The following is a 20628-nucleotide window of genomic DNA, read 5'->3' as shown; positions in this document are numbered from 1 at the left end:
AAGACCCAGGGACCAGGGCTTCCATACAAAAGAAGCAGACACCCAGACTCTACCTATGTCAACCCCATCTCAGTCTCTGAAATACACTAATGAAGGTAGCTGAAGAGCCGAAACAAGACTGGACAGAACAGGGAGGAACGCTTTGAAGCCTGCCTGGCAGCCTAGGCTCTATATTTCCCAGGTGTTAGTGTTCTGGACTTCCAATCAACAGACAATGGCGATTGATCAATGAGGAAAAGATGGGGATGATACACGTTGAAGTGTTAACCATTTGGATGGAAGATATCCGTGTGCGTGTGTGTGTGTGTGTGTGTGTGTGTGTGTGTGTGTGTGTGTGTGTGTGATGTACAGACTCTTTCTCTCCAAGAATAAACAAAACCAAACAACCCCCAAACTTCACAAGTTATAAGTGAATCTGAGTCCAGAGTTGGGGCAGGGGGTGGAGGGACGCAAAGGAAGTAGAAAGGCATTCCTAAGCAGCGCCCCCCCGCCCCCCCCCCCCCCCCGCGCGCTGAGCGTCCCCAGCCTTATCTACTTCAGCAGCTCTAGGGTAGCTGCGACCAGGCCGACAGGGCATCCGTGTAATGGGAAAGAATAAAGGCAACAGGGTGGGAGAGCCGGGGGATGGGGATGAGGGGTCTCTGCTGGTTTGTTTAGAAGGGTCTGAACCAAAAGCGACTCAAAGAAGGTTAAGGACCTCTTCATGTAACCACCCCAAAGAAACAGTCTCCCCACGTGTGCCACGGAGGTTTCGAGGCAGCAGGACCCCTGCGGAAAGTACTGGAATTCTGCCCCAGCCCCACTGGGAGGGGGCGCCGGCGGGGCCCAGACTCTGTAGGGGGGGTAGTCGGCTTTGATTGTCCAGATCCTGAACACAGACTGGTATTGAATTCAGCCTGATGCTGATGTAGGCCTGCTCCCGTCTCCTGCGAGGGCAAGTCTACAAGGTCCCTGGCTACAAATCCATTAAAAGGAAAATGCTCCCCCAAAAACAAAAGGGGGGTAGGACAGAGGGAAGGAGGGAGGAAGGCAGAGAGGTGGATAGAGGGAGAGAGAGGGGAGGGCTATAAATGAATAAATTGGAACATGAGGGAATGACAATCTTTAAAACCGAGGATAGCAATCCTTAAACCGGAGAAATTATATTTAAAGACAAGAAAAAGGAGAGCCTTGGTGAGGTAGGAGAAGCCAGCCAGGTTGTTAAAGTGCGCACACCCTTCGGATCCTGGGAAATGTCCACGTTCAAATAAACAAGCGCCCGAGTGAGCGCGAGCTGAGCGCTTTCTCGCTGCCGATAAAGCGAACGTTTAGACTGAGAAAAAGCGAGATTGATTTACGAATCCGAACGCGCCGGTTTTATGGCCGATCACAAATCCGTCAGCGCTCAACTCACGCTGGGAAACTTCCCAACTCCGTTTTCCAATCAAACCCGCTCGCAGTCACCGCTTCCCAGGGAGACCCACCAGGCAGGCGCTGAGGCCAGAAGGAAGAGAGGGAAGAGTCGGAGTGCTGAGGGGCCCAGAGAACCGAGGGGAGAGGTCAAAAGATTGGAAGGCCTCTGGGGTGGTGGGTGGCCACTAGAGCTGCGGAAAGTGAGCCATGGCAGCTGTCAGATCCAAAAAGGGTTAGCTCTGGAAATGGGGGAAAGAGGAGTCTTACACCGTGAGCCTGGGGGGTGGGGGTGGGAATGAAAGACTTTGGTGAACCCCAGCCTTTGGCCACCATTATCGCTCTTCTTTTTTGGTGTACCCCTAATTCTCACGTCTCAGAGATCAGTTTAAAGTTCTAGTCTTTGTCACTTAGGGCCCACAAGCAGCTATCGGTTAGGTTATATATCTTTATTGGCAGATATTTTCAATATCAAAGTGGTCCAGTCTACCTGGTTGCCCACTCACCCCTTTCCTACCCAAGGCCCCAGTTCCTCCATTTATGCTACCCAAGGACAAAGAAAAGGCCAACCGCTCAGGTTTTCTCTTGTCTGAGAGTCCCCAAATTACTGGAAAAGATTTATGCAATGTGAACCAGCAACACTTCACACACCCTTCAGCCAAGCCCTGTCTCTTCTTTCTTACTTTAAGGAGAGTGGTCCCTCTTCCCAGCTAGGAAAACCTCTCCCTCCCTCTCTCCATCCTCTCTCCTTCCCTCCCCTTTGATGGGTGCTGCTGATGTGGGTGTTTAATGTGGAAGATAGAACATTGATTATAGAGGGGTCTATGATCGACCTTCCCCTCTTAGCAAATCTTCCATCTGTCTCTTAACTTAAAAAGTTTCAGCAAACTTTGGTTAGCACTGCAGGGCAGGGGGGGGGGGCTGGAAGCAGTCAGAGCAACCTGCCACAGACCTCCTCCCTGTTTCTCTTGCTCTTCAGGGTACCCAAGGACTTAGAAATGGAAGTTTGGTGTGCAGAAGATAAGGTGATTATAAAAGTATAGTTTCCTCTCGAAAAACCAAAAAAAAAAAAAAAAAAAAGTATAGTTTCCTAAACAAAGGAACTTCAGAAGATGGGTTGAGAGACTGTAGATTTGGGGGGGGGGGAGAGAGAGAGAGAGAGAGAGAGAGAGAGAGAGAGAGAGAGCCTCCGAAGGAATGTTCATTTCTCTCCTGCTCAGGAGCTTCTTCCCCTGGTGGTCTGTCTACACACAGCCTCATGGACAGTGTCTGTCTAACCTCTCAGATTGTATCCTTAGGCCCTCTTCCTTCAGCTTGCTTTAGGCGAAGCTAAAAAATGGACTTGGGGTAGGGGAGGAGGCTGACGCCCAACCCAGGGAAGGGGCTTGAAACAGACAAACCAGCCTTCTGCTCCCAACCCACAGGACTTCTGAGCTAACTTACAAAAACAAACAAACAAACAAACAAAAAAACCACCTTTCTTCCCAATCCACAACAATAGAAAAATGATCCAGAAATTCTGAGATAGCAAAGGATTTGGGCACAGTTGGGGGGGGGTGGAGAAGCTGGAACCCCTCTCCCTGAGGAGGTGTGACTTTCCCTCTGGGGCAGGAAGCCAGAGCTAGCACAATGTCCAGTCTCAGAGAGGTCAAGGGGCTTCCGAGGTCATTTTGTGGTTCTAATACCAAGCTAATCGCCTAGAAAACGTGGCCTCTCCATGAACTCTCCATCCTGCCAGCCTCCCGCCTCCAAACTCCAAGTGAGGCCTCAGGGAAAAGGGGCCAGGACATTCAGGTCTGAGGCAGGGCCCACTGATTCCCAAACCCAGAACAGAGCCCCCAAACCCAGAAGCAAAAAGAAAGGTGGCTGAACACGGAGCCTCCAGGAGGCCTGGAGTGTGGGGTGAAGTGGGGTGGGAGGTGAAGTGGGGTGAGGGGGTGGGGGGACAAAAAAGAATTTCTATGTCAGTGCACCTGGCCCTGAGCGGTTCCTCCTTCTCAGGGAGTAAAGGATTTGTCTAGAATCCCAAGCTAGACACCAGAAGGAAATCCAACCAAATGAATTCACTTCTACCAGCTCCCAGGCTTCATTCAAGAACTGCATTTCATTTCTCCAGGAGGCCGCCGTGTCAACATCTATCTCCCTGGTAAACAGTGTAGACAATCGGAGTCCCAGGAACACACTGAGTATGCACCTTGCTAGACACAGGCACGCACAGGCACACACAGGCTCTCCCCAAGCACGCCTGCATTTTTCAAAAACCAGAAAGCACTTCTGAAGAGCGGCCCAAACAACCTTCTTCTCTGGTGTTTTTCAGGGACCCTGACACCTCTGTCCCAGCCGGTTCAAACACTCTCCAGGCGCCCAGGCCTCTCTCCTCGGTCTCTCCCACTCTCTCCCAAACATCAGTCATCATAAAACGCAGCAAACCTGCTCAAGCATCCACCATAAAAACCCCACAAAGACAGTTGAAGAAGAAAAAGGAGGAGGTGAGCTTTTTTTTTTCTTTTACTTGTAAAAAGAGCCCATAAAATTATTTCAAAACAAAACAAAACACAACAGAAGTCACCCCAAGCCAGGGCTTTGTTACCTTCTTCTGTTCCTCTTGCCTGCTCTCGCCTGAGTGCCTGGGCTTCGCTGGTCCCATTCATGGTGAAAGCCTTCTTCCACACTGAGAGAAAAAAGTTTTCAACTTTAGGGTTCCAAAAATGTTCCCCCTTGCAGATCCGGGAGAGGCGGCTAACACTTTTTCCCCCAACAGCCGGTCTGCGGAGATTTGCTGTTGAATAATAACAAAGGAGAGAGGATACGTATTTAAAGAAAAGAAGTGATTAATGGTTTTCTGTATAATTCTCACATTTTTCTTAGCTCTTGTCTACACAGAATGGCGGTGAACTTTAAGCACCATAGAAATCTTCGTCTTCGTCGTCTTCTTCTTTTCTTTTCTTTTCTTTTTTTTTCTTTTAAGATTCTATTCATACCTTCTAAGAGGCAGCTTTGATTTGATTCTTTAGAGACATTCTTGCAGGGAGACCTTATGGTTTTCGAGAACTATTTTTTCCCCTCAACTAAGGAATGTCTTATGTCCTCAAAACTAAAACATTACACCACACCAGAGACAAAGCTAACCCACTCATCCTCCAGGTCTACAGGCAACTCTTCTTCCTTCCTCCCTTCCTCCCTCCCTTCCTTCCTTTCTTAATTTTTTAAACTAATCTCTTGGTTGCATTTTAATAGGCAACTCTACGGCCCTGGAGATACTGGCCCGATGGGTTCTCCGGCCTTACTCAGTCAGATTCCTGCTACCCTTACAGGCCAACTAAAGAAATGCAAAATAAACAACGACCAAACATGTGGATGGTATTGGCTCTTTATTTTCTGGAAAGAAAGGGGACAAAAAAAAAAAAAAAAAAAAGCCCAAAACAAAACGAAACAACTTTTAATTGTATATGCTCTTTGGAGCCTGGAGCTTCTTGGAGAAGAATGTGGCTGTACCCTGAGCCGTCACCGGACCATGGACCCCAAGGCTAGAGCTCCAGCCCTTAGAACCCATTGCCTGTACTGGACAAAAGTGACCCAAACCTGTCAGAGGTTTGTGAGGATCACCTGGACCCCTTCCCCTCCCCCACTCCATTCTAGGGGTAATTGGGATCTCAGACACAGACAGCTATTTGGTCCCCAGCCTTACTTTCGATACTTTCTATGAGAAAGAAAATGAAAATTAATACAGGAGCAGAGCTTCACAAAAGAGGCCATTTGTCTTCTTGATTATCTATTTGCTTGTCAGAGTTTGAGCTATGGCACTGGGTAGCTCCTTTGTAATATAAAAATGCTCTGAAAACCTGCAAACACCCAGAAACATCTGTGCAAAAAATTAGACTCATTAAAGCCTTAAACACCTCAGAGGAAAGCGATACCTTCTTATGCGGGGAGGAAAGAGGTCGGCTCCTGGAGTCCTCTCTCCAACTTTAATAACCAGAGCCGGCTGTCTAGAAGGAGACAGCTTAACTGCATTTTATTTGCTTATGACAAATAAATCACAGTATGAAAGACTTTGCTCTCCTTAAGCCTCTGGTGTCTTACAATGAAACACACACCCCCATTGGGGCCTGGAATCAGCCCTCCCAGTCCTTGTGATCCATTTTTGGACTGGAGGGGGGGAAAATTTTTAAGCCTCAAACAAAACACATCCACTCCAAAGGGAAAATAAACCAGCTACCACAATTTGGAAGCCTCTGAGGCAGAAATTCCCATTGGAGCCTTTAAAACAAAACAAAACAAAAACACCCCACTTCATTGTGAGGCCAAACCCACTAGGTGCTTAGCATATACACTGGGCTGGGCGGCACTTGTTCATATCTTTCACATCAGCATTCCAACAAAAACACGATGTGATGGTCACAAGAAACCAAACATTTATTTCTGTCGTCACTCTGTACAGGACACAAATTTTCACACCAATGAAAGAAGGTTCTAGGCTCAGGCAGCCCCGGAGGTAGGAAGGGGCCTGGTTTGGAATGTCAGAAAGAGAACAGGAGAGAGGACACACATGACATAAAATAATAATAATATTATTAATATTAATAATAATAATAATAAACAATGCAAGAGTGATAACAACGGGAGAAGGCTCTGCAACATTGTCCTTCCAGAGTAGGAGGGCCACAGCATTTTATTCCCTAACTTCACATTCATCTGCAGTCTAAGAGAAGGCCTCTGCTGTGGAACTGTGGATTGGCCAGAAGATAGTCCCAGCTCCCAGAACTCAGCTGCCCCTCACCCTGCCAGGCCTGGCTGGACCCTTCCAGCAGAAGGTCCTCCTGGGTGTCTCAATCTCTCTTTTATTTTTATTTATTTATTTTTTTATATTTCTTGGGTTCAGATTCTGGAACCCACGTTGGGAAGGCCGCCCCTGCTTCCCTTCTGTCCCCCCTTCTAAGCCTAGCGTGGAAGCGGGTGAGCAGTCACACACACCCCCCCAAGGTGGGCACCGACAGGAAGGGAAGTTATGTGTGTGTCTGTTACCGTGGCCAAAACACTGTGCTATCTGGCAGTCAGAGGGTGCCTTCGCTGGGTGTCAGGAGTAAGGGACAAAGAGAAAGACAATCCAGGCTGCGGTCCAGCAGCGGCAGCAGCAGAGGCGGCGGCGGCGGCGGCGGCGGCCGGGCCGGGCCTCATTTGTTAGCGAGTGTCGAGGTAATGGTCGCCACCGAGGCTCGTCCTCTCCTCGGCAGAGTAAACAAGACAGATGGGCCCAGGCCGGGCATGATTAAAGATGAAACGTGGATCCATCTTCACCAAAGCTGAAAACCAGGCTCAGCAGGCTCCTCCATTTCTCTTTCTGTCTTTTCCTTTCTTCCTTCTTCTTTTCTTTCTTTCTTTTCTTTTCTTTCTTTTTTTTTTTTTAAGGAAGAAAGCAAGAGACTTGAATCTTGCTTCCGGAGGGTTTCACCCTGCTCCCTAGAGTCGTTTCTATAAATAAGGCTTCCCTACCCCCCCTTCTCTGCGTTTATTCCTTATAGATAAAGTGGGGGTAGGGTAGATAGGTTTTTCTGGGCTCAAGCCTGGGGACCCTCCCATACCCCCGCATCCCCCTTCGGTGCTCGCTGCCCACCCCCACCCCCCAGGTTCCAGCTCCTGCTTGGGGGGGCACTAGAGCGCGGGGGGGCCTCCATTGGGCCGGCCAGGGGGTCCTCCGGCTGCGCCCGCGGTGGCACCCGAGCGGATCTTGGTGTTGGGCAACTTGTGGTCTTTTTTCCACTTCATGCGCCGATTCTGGAACCAGATCTTGATCTGGCGCTCGGACAAGCAGAGCGCGTGGGCGATCTCCACCCTCCGGCGCCGCGTCAGGTAGCGGTTGTAGTGAAACTCCTTCTCCAGTTCGAGGACTTGCTGGCGAGTGTAGGCGGTCCGAGAGCGCTTGGGCTCCCCGCCGGAGTAATTGGGGTTTACTGGACACACACAGAGAAGGAGAAAGAGAAAGTTTTATTGCCCCCCGAAAGGGAGGAGGGAAAGCCTTTTCTTTCAGCTAACTTCAAGCCTCCAGGTCCCACCACCTCATCTTGGAGGGAGGGGTCGAAAAAGGAAGACAGACGTCGGGACCCACGGAAAAGAAAAACCTCAAACTTTTGAAAGGCTGGGCTGTCGTCCTTGTTGCCTGGGGGAGGGGGCACTGTGAGGAATCTTGGAAAGATTTCATCTCACTCTTTGGCCTGAGGACCCCGGGTGGGAGAATGGAGGGTGGGAGAGGGAGGGGTGTTGCCCCAGACCCTTCCTGGATTTAGTCCCCACCCTCACTGCTCAGATTCCAAACAGCGCCTTCTCCCCAGCAAAAAACTTTTGCCCACTTCTGCAGCCAAGGAACCAGGCTGGAAGAAAGGGGAAAAAAAAGAAATACTGGTAGTTGCTTCAACCCTCTGCTTAAATACGGATTACTACCTCCTCCTTTCTCCTCCTCCTCCTTCTCTTCCCCTCCTCCCACACCCCTCCCCAACTTCCAACTTCACTGGGACTGCGTATCCCAGGCGAAAAAAGTCGCTGGGAGATTGGAAAAGAGGATGACTTCAAAGGCGCAGGGCCCACCAGGCCATAAAAATTTATGGGCGATGTAATTATGTGACTCTGAAAACAGGAGACCGTAAATCTCTGGCAATGGCGAGTTTATAGCGGGGACAATTGGCTTCCCCCAGCTCCCTCCCCCACATGCCTCGGAGGTCCCTTCGCTGTAAAGCGCCGGGGGTGGGAGGGGAAGGGGTGCCCACGCACTCACCCGTGCTCACGTGAACTTTGCGCATCCAGGGGTAGACGACGGGCTCTTTGCACGCGGAGTGGGACGGGCTGGGATGCAGGGGGTTCTGGGCGCAGGGAGGCGGCGGGGGGCTGCTGCTGACCGCCTCGCAGCGCTGCCCGGGCTCCGGGAGGAGGGCCCCGGCTGGTGGCTGCACGGGAGCCCGAGGGGACAGCCCGGGCGGTGGCGGGGGCGGCGGGGGCGGCGGAGGCGGCGGGGGCCCGGGGTCTCGGCAGGCCGCGTAGCGCTGCACGGTGCACGGAGCACGGCGCCCGAAGGCCGCCTCGGGCTGGAAGCCGCTCTCTCGCCTCTGGCCGCCGGCGTAGTACCCCGGCGAGTGGTCGCTGGGTAGGTAATCGCTCTGTGAATACTCCTCGCACGGAGGGAACTTGGGGTCGACATAGTTTGAGTTGATCAAAAAGGAACTCATAGCCATTAATTTCTGGGAATTGCCCACAAAATATACTAAAATTTATTCCGACCCCTGACTCGTTTTCCTGTTTCCGAAAGCCCTCCTACTTACTGTCAAGTGAACAAAGTTGGGGCCCACGTGATCCTCGGAGCCAATGGCCACCCGGCCTGCGATTCCCGGATAAGGAAATCTGCTCACCCGGACCCTACTCCAGCCAAAGAGGTTTATTTCCCCTTCTCTCCCCCTCCCCACCCACCCAACACCAGGATTTACATAGGGCTCCTGCGGGGCGACCCCCTCCTCGCCTGGCTTTCTCCGCAGCGCAGAGAGACGGAGAGCTAGGACCTAGGAGTGAGCGGGTTAAAACTGGAGGGCCTGTTTTAGGGGGGCTGGGCCGAGCACAATCCCTGCATCCCTCTCAGAAGTTGGGGCTCCGGGTGTAGCCCCCCTGCCCTACCTCACCTCTGTCAACCGTTCTCTTCCTTCCACCGGGCCCCATCTCCTCCCCAGGGTGAGTGGGAGCTCACGCACCCGGTGTCTGTGTAGGAAGTGAAGTGACTGGAGGGCCAGGGGGCTCCTTCTTGAAAGGGGCACCCACTAGGTTAGAGGGGCGCTGAGCTTGGGGCTTCTCCGAGCAGCCAGATGGGGAGGAGTAGGAGGTGAGCGAGGAGGCGTCGGGAGCTAGAGGGCGGGTGCGCGGAGGGACTTGTCAGAGATGAATGGAACCGCGGGCGGATCGATAGGAAATTCACGCACTAATTCGGGGAGACTTCGCCTTCCAAATCGCATTTAGCTGCACTATTAGCTTCGCCGTGTCCGTCAGTCTGTCCTCTCCTCCTAACCACTCCCTCCCTTTGACCCACAAGGCCCACGCTCAGAGCAACGACTTGAGTTCCCGCACTAACGACAGAAGCTAGAATAAAGCAAAACCTGCAAGTTTCGAGAACAAATTGAGCAGCAATTTGCTAATTCCAGATTCATCGAAGCAATGCTAAGTGTGGCGCCAAGAGTTCTAATTGCCGCTAAAGCCGCCGCCTCTGCCTGTGTGGCCGAGAGAAATTTCACATCCCTGTGATCTAAGGGAGGGAGCCCCAGCTGTGACACCCCCACCAAGGACACATGCACGAGAACACCCACGGCAACCTTGTATTTTCAGGGCGTCTTGTCCTGAACCCAGTGAAATAACGACCTCCGCATCCGTTCAAAAAGCAAATTTCCTTTGCCTTTGCACCCTGTAGGCAGAAGCAATCGTTTCTCCCCCATGATTTCCAATAAAGCCCCCTAGACTCCTAATAGAAGATAGATAGGGTTGGACTTCAGGATAAAATTTTAAAACACCAGTAACATGAACCTTTTAAGTGAACAAGGACCCACGCTTCCAGGAGCAGGCATGGGCAACACCTCAGGGAGATGAGATTTCTCCCTAACCAGTTGAGGGAGGAAAAGAAAGAAAAAGAAGGAGTCTTCTCGAAGCCAGTCACTGGATTGTCCTCATTTAGAAAATAATCTATTTTTCTTCTGGGAAAAAAAAAAAAGAGCGGAGTGTTTATGTCAACTACATATTCCCCTAGATACGAATTTGTGACCACAAAATTCCTTACACAAATTCGGATCTACAGGGTATATACAGAAGACAGACAGGTCTTCTTGGCCCAGGAAATTTCCAGTTCTCTTACTTTCGGCGCGTTCTTCTTTTGGGGTGTAGTTTGCATGCTTTCTTTTTATTTCGTTTTGTTTTAATTTTGAGCTCTGGGAGCAGAAAAGTCACTGTGGGTCCATTCTTAGGATTGCAAGGTTTTCAACTCTCTTATCCAAAAAAAAAAAAAAAGAAAATCAAAAATAAAAGCAGCTGTTGGGCAAAGGGACTCAAACCTCGTGGCTGCCGCGCGACTTTCGGTGGCGCATGAATTATGAGATGTAAACATTAGCTAAGTACAAAAGGAGAAAGGGTCATCCTGAGGCTGCCTCGAAGTCAGAATCAGGCCTTTCTGGGTGCGCTCAGTCCCTCCCCTCCCCCTGTGACTTTTTTTTTTTTTTAAGAAAAAAACAAAACCCCAAACCAGCTCTCCTCCCTTGCCCCCACAGTCTTTAGTTTGTGATCAAACGCATATCTAGATATTTTCCAAAGCGAAGGGAGGAGAGAGGGGTTGCTGGGTGTGAAGGGGTGTAATAAAAGTCCTTTTGGAAAAATTGAATGGTAAGAAGAGAGAGAAACAGCTGTGAAGGAAAATGCTGGGAGACCCAGCAGATGGGGGCTCCCGGATATTTAATGATGGGCAATTCCGTTTACAACCTGAGAAAAAGATCAAAGGCGCTTCATTTCCGAATGAAGGGCAATGAGGAACCATAAAAGTTGCAGCCAGATGATGCGCAGGCCCCTCCCAAACTCCCATATCCCTCATACCTCCCGGGGGCTGGAATGAGGGGACAATCCCACGGAGGTGTGAGGAGGACCTCCACTATCCACTTCTTAGCCCCAGAGGGAGATTCTCTGTCTAGAGGGCAGGCTAGCTGGGCCCATCCACCTGCTTGGGTTGCTGGCGGTGGGGCCAAAATGGGATTCTGGGGTTTCTGAATGAACTTCCTGAGGCTCCCAGTGACTGTTGGTTTATTAAACTGGAAAAATGGGAAACTGGGCTTGAAGGAACTGCAGTTTAAATCCTGAGAGCTGTGACCAGGTGAGGGCCAGTGTGCCCAGTGGAAGCCCCCTCGCCACCCAGGTTTAAGAAATACTTTTGTCCTTATTGAGTAAATTAGAACACTGCCAATTTCAGGAACAGACACAAACAAGCCAAAACAACCCTTTAAACCACCTCACCCATGCAGAGACCAGGAACCATTGCTGGGTAGGGTAGGAGAGATCCCACCTGAGACCTCTGTTTCTGTTTTTTGTTTTTGTTTTTTTTTTTTTTAAAAAAAAAAAACTCCTATATCTAGCCATTGCAATCTTGGCCTCTGGGTTTGGCTACTAACCCCAATGCCCTCCTAGCTAGGCCAGATTCATGCACAACTGGAGAGAAAGAATACGATGTAGTTTCCATCTTCATCAAAGACAGGGTTCAATCTGATCACCCACAGACAAAATGTGTCTCTTTGATTCCTACCAGATCCCTAATATCCAGCAAGAACCAACTCTTCTCAAAGGGTATTTAGGGGTGTCACAACCCACCCCAACTGTCCAGACCCTTCCCTACCCCATACCTCCCACTCTCATACACCCGTCTAACCCACCTGCGGCTTGGGAGAGCATCTGAGTTGGCCTCTTTTCTGATCTACACTTAACAAGGGATGTGGCCCAGGTGTCCAGAGCACCAAGAGAGAGGGTATGGTTGAACTTAGGCCTCATCACTGAGATTTTTCGCTCCTGAGAACTGGAGAGCCACCACCTGCCCTCACACCAACCCCCCCATCCACACTCCCTCCCTGTGTAGACGCCAGGGGTGGAGGACAGGATTCATCAGTAACCCCCAGGACAGGTTTCACCGCAGCTAGAGACAGCCTCACCCCTCTACACCCAGAATACCAACAACAATAAGCATAACAATAAAAATGCGCGGAGCCAGAGGCTTATGCACCTTCTGGGCTACCTCCCAAGTGCTCTTAGGTTCTTCGAAGACCACTTGGCCTCCTTCTCCAAGCAGCCACAGGTTGCTAGTGTGACCTCTCGCTGCCCAAGCCCAGCCCGCCTGCGCCATCACAGGCGTGCCCCGGCCTAGGAAAAGCATCCACCTTTTTATGGGCGAGCTGGAAGAGAAGCCGAGAGGAAGGAAAACCCGAGCAGAGGGCCAAGCTGAGGCTAGTCCCCAGCGGCCGGGTGGCACTCCATGCGTGCCGCCGCCGCCGAACGGAGCAAGGGCCTGAGCCGGCAAGAGTACTCACCCAGCCGCTCCCCGCCTGCTCCCGGCCGACCCGCCGCTGAGCAACAGCTGAGCTCGCTCCTGTCCACTATTGTGTGTCCGGAAAACCGAACCGCGGCTGCGGGCAAAGGAACCGCAGGCCCCCTCGGAGGCCGGAAAAGGACTTTTTTTTTTTTTTTTTTTTGGTGTGTTTTTGTTTTTGAAGAGCAAGTTTTCGTATTAATCTCATACTTTGGCAGTCTTTGTTAAACAGCTAGGCGCGTCACGAGGCTCTCGAACATTTTAATAATTTTTAGACGCCGTGACCTGCGGTTCACCCCTCTCCGGGCCTCCCCCACGAGCAGGCAGTTACTATAATATGCTCACGCAGTTCGCTCGGTCATATTGAATTTTGCGCAGGTCATTACTTGGGAGAAAAATGACAGGGCAGGAATTTGATTCAGCTTACCCTCTCCAGCTCGACTTTTCTCTTTTTCCCCCCACCCAACCCCCACCCCAAAAAGTCTCCATTGGAATACTATTCAGGCAGCCCCGCCCCCGCTTTGATTTTTCAATCATTCCTATATTTTTGTCAGCTCCGGTTCCCAGGACTGAGAGCAAGGGCGTGTGATCCGGTGGAGGAAATCCTTCTGAGGCCTGAGCACTAGCTCACTATGCTGGCCCTGGCACCTGAAGGGCAGAAAGTGTGTCATTGGGCATCTGAACCCTAGAAAACCGGCCTGAGCCAAGGGTTTCCTTCCCTGGGCTCTTCCCCTAAACGCCGCCGCCTGCACCGGGCAGGGCCTGGGCCGGCTGCTACCCTGACACCCCTTCACCCACTTCATTTGCAGCCTCAGATGCCAGATACATTGCCACTTCTGTCAAAACTTCAGAGGCTCCAGAATTCCAGAAATGACCGCTCCACCTCTCTGGAAGGGAGTCTGATCCACAGCCAGATCTCATTCTGGAAAGAGATCTCAGGGAAAGGAGACAGACAACACTGGGCAAAGCAGGAAGCTTGAGGACCTGGCTTTCAGAGGCTTTAATGGTCCCTAAAAACAAAACACTCCCCCTCCATTTTTTTTTTAAAAGGACAGAGCTGTCATTCATTCGGCCACTCTTGTGCCTTCCTTCATCACCATCAGAATGACCCAGGTTTTAAAATCTGGTGGGATGTCTACACAGTATCTTTCCTTCCCCTGGCCCCGGAGTTGACCAGTCTAGACAACTCCTCTTGCACCCAGTTCAGTCAGCCCAGTCTAGTGAGTGTTGGCAGGGTGGCAGCCTCTAGAACGGATGGGTAGGGCAAGGCAGGCAATTCTGGTCTGGGGTAGCAGAAGTCACCCTTCCCTTCCTGCAGTCTTTTTAGCCTGGGACCTTGGACCACTCCAGTCTATTCCAGATTTCTAAATCTGTCAACATTTTCTCCCCCAGATAAAGGCAAAGGAGACCAAGGAAGGAACCAAACGAAATAGATTCTCCACTTGGAGTCATGACCTCTGCTCCTCAGGACCCAAGAGTTCTTTTCTGGACACACACACACACACACCCCCCCCGGAGAATTTCACTTGAGAACGAAATAGAAACAGGAGTCCACACACCCTTTAGTTGGGGGAGGGGGAAACTGGGATTAAATTGACTTGAAATTTGCTATTAACCCTTTTTCTCTTTGGCTTTATTTCAGAAGTCATCTCTACAAAAGCTCCCAGCCTATGTCCATGGCAGAAGGACAAACACCCACGGCGCACCTCCTACAGCGAATGCTTGGAAGAGACCGTGATGACATCTCCTAACGCAACAGTCGTTTAAAGACCCAAAATAGACATATGCCCTAGCGTTATAATCACCGTCTCTAGGAAGCATTTTACTTATGAGCTAAGCTTAATGCATAGACTGAAGGTTCATTTCAGGACGCCTGTTTTCAACTCCAGTTACAAAGATCTCCAAGAGACCATTAAGTATTTTTCCATCACACTTGCCCTCCCTCTTCCAAAGAGGGCTAGAGAGGGAATCAGGATGAACATCCAAATGGAGGCTTGATAGAGAAGGAGAGAACTAACTACCTTTCAGTGTCCTAGTTCGTAAGCACCACAGTTTAAAGGGAAGGATTAGGAATTTTAAAAATGTCTGGTACTGGCCCAAAGTCTTGAAGTCCAGTACCTGGAACTAATCTAGGACCTGGGGTCTGGGAAGACAGGGCTATGTTCCCTAGGCGAGGAGGAGCACGCACTTTGGCCCCTTTAGGGCAAGCAGGGTGGGGCTGATGTTGCGAGAATCAAGACTTCACCTTGGAAGCCTTCTTTGGTCCTGCAAGGACGTGTGGGTAATTGGATTTTTTAAATGTGTGCGGCTGGGTAGGTTTTAATTAAATTTTATATGGTGACTCAAAGGTTATCTTTGGGAGAGAAAATTGCGTGGAGGATTCGCCACGCCCCGGAGCGCTCTTTTGTGCGGCTCTCCACCATCAGCCTCGCAGCTTTTGCAGAACAGTTTCTTCCTTCCTCAGTTTCCCCTCCCCCAGATCTCTGCCTTTCCCCTATCCCACTTCTGCTGCCTCCACCCCTCACATCTCCCAGCTCCCTCGCCTTCCTTACCTCCAGCATCTCAAGCTCTCTCTTCTCTCTTCACACATACAGCCCCCTCCCCCTCTCCCACCCCGCCCCCGCCGCTAGACGCCTGGGCCGCCGGGATCACGCATGCACGTAAACTTTTGACCCTCCAACTTTGCGACCCCTCCGTCAATAACACTGGCCTCGCTGCCCAGAGTCTCCTTCTGCTGTGTGGACTGCAGAGACCCAAGAGCAAAACACCTCTCCTGCCCCTCCCCTTTGGCCGCCTTGTGCCCCCACCCCACCCCAATTAAGAGCCTGAGACCTAAGGAATAAGAGTGTTAGGTTATTAAACAACTCCGGGGGGGGGGGGCGCACAGGCCCCACTTCCTGAATTTTCATAGGTCTCTTTGATCGAGATGCCAGCGAGGGCTTTTGACTGCCCACCCCTCCTTCACTCTTGTCTAGAAGAGTAAGGCCGGCCGGCCGAGGTTGCTGAGTGAGGGGCCTATGGGACCCGCAGAGTGGGCTGACCTGGAGAAGAGAGGTTTTTAAGGTGAAGAATGGAAAGAGCTTGAAGCAGGACTTCCTTGGGATCGGGATCGGAGGAGCCTACTGGGCCCTTCGGGGTGGAAAGAGAGCTGGGTTCCAACAATGCAGACCCGGAGGGGCCCGGGGCCACCTTGAGCGGTCGCTCGCTGGCGTCTCAGAGACCCCAGCCTGGCTGTGAACTTGGTCTAAGGCGGACTCTACTGGCAGATCCGGGAAGTTACAGCCTCTGCCTCCCGGCCAGCGCAGCAGCCCTGCAATGGACCAGCACGCTTTCGGTTTCCCATCTGCCCAAATACCACCTCTCAGGTTCCCATCTGTTGCAGCCAAAGGTTTCATTTCTCCTTCTGTGGGTTCCTTGGGAATCGTAAACCAAGTAAGAGAGAGAGAAGGGGGTAAAGAGGAAGGAGGGCCGAATATAGAGAGAAAGAGAAAACTAGGTGCATAAAGCGCCTCCAAATCCCCCACGAGGCGACCCCCTCGCACGCTCATTCTCCCTCCACCGGCTAAGTGCTTGGGGCCATGCAGACTGCCTGCCCCCTTTTCCACTTAGGGGTAGGGGGAGGTGGGTTATCTGGAGGTGAGGCAAGCCAGCCTCAGGCCTAGGAACTACTCCTCGCTGGATGATTCACCCTATCCCACCGGGATCTGAAGCCATGGCGTGCTACTGCGACCAGCCCCAGTCGCTGAGCCCCCAAGGCCGCAGTACAGCCTGCAGCCACGTGCATGGCCCCAGTCCTTTAAGAGGTTAGAGCATGGTCTGGATGCCTAGGAGCCTTTGCCAAGGGCAAGATGCTGCAAAGGTGCTTCGGAGGATACATACATCTTCCTTCTCAAAGGAAATTAAGAGAGGAGAGACAGGAAGGAAGGAACTAAAGGTGTAAAAGAAAAGAAAGAGGAAGGAGTCAGAGAAAGTAAAACTTGAGTGGGGGGTGCTATGTGCTAGTGGACAGGTTCCCAAATTACCCCGAATTTTATCCTATCCTGGACTTTAAACCCACCACCACCACAACCACTACTTCCTCCTCCTCCTCCTCTTCCTCCTCCTCTTCCTCCTTCTCCTCTTGGAGCTCCTAACTCAATGAATTCTCCATGAATCTGCCTAAAGAAAGGAGGAACCATCACCTAAACCTGTAGGCATACCCGCCTGTCCTGCTAGGCTGGGGTGGTGGTGATGTGGTCAGCAGCCGGTAATGTATGCGGCAGAGGCTTGGAGCCCCATGTAGGCCGGCGCTGCGCACCCCCCCACCCCCGTCTGCTGACCTCTGCGTGATCCCGGACTCTATGAATTATTGATGAGATATGAGCGCTGATTTCCCCTTTCAGGAGGCAAACTCCATTATATTGTTAAAATGGCGATTTAATCGTTGAGAATAGCTTTGGTGTGGGTTTTTTCCCCCAACTCATTTGCGCCTCCTTCCTTTTCATTTAACTCTCTTAATTAAATCCTTTAACAGATTTTAATCACTTTTTGGAGGGAAGGGTAGGAGGAAAAGGAAGGGCCACAACACCATCACTACCACCACCAACAAATGGGACACCAAAAAACGACCAAGCAAAACAATCCTGAAAAGCATCAGGAAGCTTCTACCTTTGGGAAGTGGAAAGAAAGGTGAGGAGGGCCATTAAGTCCTCTCAAAAGATGACTTTGGGAACCTCCACCAGAGACAGCATCACAGGGCTGAACAAGGAAGAGACATTAGGAGGTGTCGAATCTACCCCTAGGAGATTTGGGGGGGGGGGTTCAATTGCAGCAACCAAGTCAGGCTTACCCTTGCAGAGAAGTCCAGGGACTTTGAGCTTGGGAGGGTCACGGGATTCTTGTGGGAAGCAACTCTTCTATCTGGGCCTCGGGGACACTTAGGGAGAAATGTCCAGTCTCCTTAAAGGGCCCCCCTTGGTCCCCTCCCCCTCCCCAAACAGCTCAGTTTCCATGTGGTGTCTGGGTTAATTAATATGGATGTGTAACTGCGTTGCAGCAATCGATAAACCCTGCTGTGGGCAGATCCCAGCCAAAATCCAATTACTCTAAAAACCTCCAAAAATGAATAAAGTGACCAGTAGTGCCTACTCCTAAAAAATGGGGGAGGGGAGACTCTTATGAGGCCTGTCTTCTGGGGTGAGCCTGGTGGATTCCAGGCTGGGATGCTTCTATTCAAGGAGAGCTGACCTGGGAAGGGACTGAATTTGGGGATACTCTGCCTTTTCCTTTGCTTGGGATCCTTGGCTTCTCTCCCAGCATCCAGATCTCGGGGAGAAAAGGACCAGGCGGCAGGGGAAAGAAACTGGCTGTTGGCTCTCCTCCCGTTCTGCCCTCTCACAGCCAGGGAAGGGTTAAGTGTCCCTGCTGCAGTTATGGAGAGGAAGCTGATGAAATATGGGCCCTTGGAACTCCAGGCTAGGCCGGCTTTCCTGTTTACACTTCTTTATACTTCCTCCCATCCCTGTGGCCACAGAGAAACAAAACAAAACAAACAATCAAATAAAACAAAACAAAATCCAATTGTCCTCCAAGCGGTGGCCAGGCTGGGCTCTGCCTCTGGGGTAGATGATTGGGTGAGAGGGTCCTGGCTTGGCTTGTGGCTCAGAGGTTGAGGCCTAGACATGTGGGGAGAGGAAGCAGTGGGAGAGGAGAGAGAGAAGAGATCGGGGAGCAGTAAAGCGCCTCTGAACCCGAGAGGAAATGGAGGAGGGGTGGAAGCAAGGAGGAAGGATGAGGAAGGGGAAGAAGAGAAAAGAGGAGGAGGAGGAGGAAGAGAAGAGGGAGGGAGGGAGGCAGAGGCAGCCCAAGTCAGAGGCAGGGGCAGTTCTTTGTACCGGAAACCTTCCACACTCTGCATCCTCTTCCCCTGCTTGCCCGGGCCGCAGTTCAGAAAACAGCTGCCCCAGAAAGCCTCGCTGGGGGAAGAGGAAGCCCACGGGGCCATAGGAGACCTTCCAAGGGGTTATGACTGAAGAAAAAGTGCCCGGGACTGTTCTTTGCCATTCTGGAAAAAGGATTCAAACATGCTCCATAGATGTCTCAAGGCTGTCAGCATCGAACATTTTCTTAGAGTTTGCAAGTCTGACATGCAAAGTGCAGGGAGGACGTTTGTCAGGGACAAACCTGATGATCTGGACTTTCAGGACCCTAAGAAGGATGTGGAGAGCAAGATAGCATGAGGCCAGAAGAAACTAGGAAAAAGGACGCTCTTGGAAGCCCCGGGTTAGACTTGGCTACTGTTGCCTGCCTCCTCTGCACTTCTTTCAACTCCTTTGAAGGCTTCAGAAGCCAAACCTCTAAAGCGTATTCATATTTTAAGTGCTGCTAGCATGCTTTGATCCTTTGGGAGTGGAAAAGAGTGTCCTTTACAAGGGGTGTAAATGTCCATCGTTCTTAGGGAGATGCCTGGGTGAGGAGCCCAAGCCCTTGGTCTCTTTCCTCTGTTCTTAAAGCTCACTGAGGGTCTCCTGTAAACTGGACGTGGGCAAGGAGTGGTGAGCTCAAAAGAGAGAGAGAGAGAGAGAGAGAGAGAGAGAGAGAGAGAGAGAGAGAGAGAGAGAGAGAGAAAATAGAGAAGAGCAAGGGGCAGAACTAGAAGAAGGTGGGCATCAGTATCCCCTTAGTGGAAAACAGGGGAGCCCTGTGGCCCTTCTTTGTCAGAGATCAGAAGCCCCTCAAAATGCCAAGTCCTGTCTGAGGAATTATCCACCAGAGTTGGTGAATCCAGAGACAGTGAGCTCGCCGGAAGCAGGACCACCAGAGTCATTGGCCCCAGAGATCTTAATTAAGAGGGTGGGGAGACATATCCATTTGATCGGTAAGAGGATTCTAGCTTTTAGAAGAGGGGTGACTTTTCCTTAGAAAACAAGGTTCCCATGGAGGGGAGCAAGTTTGGAAGTCCCTCTGGTTTGCGGTGATACAAAACAAAAGAGACCATTCAGAGTCCAGAGGGGGACGAAGAAGAGCAAAGAGAAAAGATAGCACCTTTGGGGACCTATGTTCCTGGGCAGGTTGTGTTTGTGACACATCAGTTAGACATACCTATGTCCTCCAGACCTGGACAGAAGCTCTGTTCTTTCACATGCCTGGTCGAAATTTAGGTTTGGAACTGAAGGCTATGGAACCCCTCTGTCTGCTCCTCCTTTTGACTCAAGCCCCTTCTCAGAAACCAGCAAAAGAAATCAAATTGAGACCAACAAACTGGAGGTGGCTGTGAAAACACTGAGCTCTCCCATTCTAGACAACCCTGAGGGGACCACAAGGAGTGCAAGGGGGGATGCTTTTATGGGGAACAGACATCCAAAACCCAGAGAGCATTCTAGGATAAGGTGGCCCACAGCAGCCGCCTTTCCCTGGTCCTTTCTCTCAAATATATCCAGGTAAAAGTGCCCACCGCCGGGTGCCCCCAACACATCCCAGATGAACAAATCTCATCATGTTTCTTTCCTGGGGGTTAAGAGGGGGTCTACATGCAGATAGCCAGCAGAGAAACACCCCTCCACCACACCCAAGCTTTATTCCAGCTGTTCATATTCCCTCCTTCTTGGCCCCTAATTTCCAAAGATATTGAAGGAACATGGATCCCACATGACCCCCTTTCTCCACAGAGTCCGGTGCTCCGCAAAGATGCAACAGACACGTCCCACCCTTGCAGCTTTCCAGAACTGAGCCCTCACTGTAGGCACCTCGTTTCTCAGAACTGGGTATTTTTTTTTAAAAAAAGCTGTTAAATTTCCCCTGTATCATTCAACTGGAAACAAGATTTTCTCCTCCCATCCCAAGCCCCAAAACTGCAAGGGGAGAAATCGAAAGCTGGAAGCGACTTCCTTACCGTGGAGTGCTGGGCCTGGGCTCTGGCCACTGCCTTCCTGGGCTTTTCCGGCTGCTCCCAGCTCGCAGAGCGCTCACCTACCTCTGCCCCCTTCCCACCACAGTGAGCTGTTAAAGTGTCACTTAGCATTCTGGAGAATGTGAAATATACCGCGCGGTGTCAACTCCCCAAAACCATAAAACTAACTTTATGGACCTCACGTGACTTTCTCGAGCCAGTGAGGGGTATCTGTCTGACTTCTCGGCGATTTTTACGATCTAACTTCGAGATAAAACCCCTATCCATTTGACAT

At 51.1% G+C, this 20628-nt stretch overlaps 1 protein-coding gene and 1 long non-coding RNA gene across 4 annotated transcripts; one reads left to right on the top strand and one right to left on the bottom strand.

Moving 5' to 3' along the window:
• Window positions 1–485: 485 nt before the first annotated feature.
• Window positions 486–20611, bottom strand: Hoxb4 (homeobox B4). 3 transcript variants are annotated; one of them, XM_076543226.1, is made up of 3 exons: window positions 20337–20611; window positions 8159–8564; window positions 486–4168 (listed from the first exon to the last, which is right to left on the bottom strand). In XM_076543226.1, the coding sequence occupies exons 1-3, from the start codon at window positions 20463–20465 to the stop codon at window positions 3795–3797; spliced, it is 909 nt and encodes a 302-aa protein (XP_076399341.1). In that variant the 5' UTR covers window positions 20466–20611; the 3' UTR covers window positions 486–3794. The 3 variants fall into 3 exon arrangements, with proteins under 3 accessions (XP_076399341.1, XP_076399342.1, XP_006971963.1); XM_076543227.1 differs by lacking the exon at window positions 486–4168 and adding an exon at window positions 5782–7340; XM_006971901.4 differs by lacking the exons at window positions 486–4168; window positions 20337–20611 and adding an exon at window positions 5782–7340 and having other exon boundaries at window positions 8159–8612.
• LOC143267003 (uncharacterized) lies at window positions 8686–10433 on the top strand. The gene is made up of 2 exons (XR_013041884.1): window positions 8686–8810; window positions 9455–10433. It is a non-coding gene; the product is annotated as an uncharacterized LOC143267003 (long non-coding RNA).
• Window positions 20612–20628: the final 17 nt, after the last annotated feature.

This window comes from Peromyscus maniculatus, chromosome 8 (assembly GCF_049852395.1).
Source record: "Peromyscus maniculatus bairdii isolate BWxNUB_F1_BW_parent chromosome 8, HU_Pman_BW_mat_3.1, whole genome shotgun sequence".
Classification (NCBI taxonomy): Eukaryota; Metazoa; Chordata; class Mammalia; order Rodentia; family Cricetidae; genus Peromyscus; species Peromyscus maniculatus.
The sequence above is the reverse complement of the archived record's forward strand: the minus strand, read 5'-3'. Positions and strand labels throughout refer to the sequence as shown.

What these genes read in the sequence shown, in the direction of transcription:
- Hoxb4 (XM_076543226.1), bottom strand. Translation starts at nt 20,465, where the DNA reads ATGCTAAGTGACACTTTAACAGCTCACTGTGGTGGGAAGGGGGCAGAG. An exon ending in CCCAGGCCCAGCACTCCACG is followed by an intron (nt 8,565 to 20,336) that starts GTAAGGAAGTCG and finishes GTCGACCCCAAG; the next exon opens with TTCCCTCCGTGCGAGGAGTA. An exon ending in CAAAGTTCACGTGAGCACGG is followed by an intron (nt 4,169 to 8,158) that starts GTGAGTGCGTGG and finishes ATTATTCAACAG; the next exon opens with CAAATCTCCGCAGACCGGCT.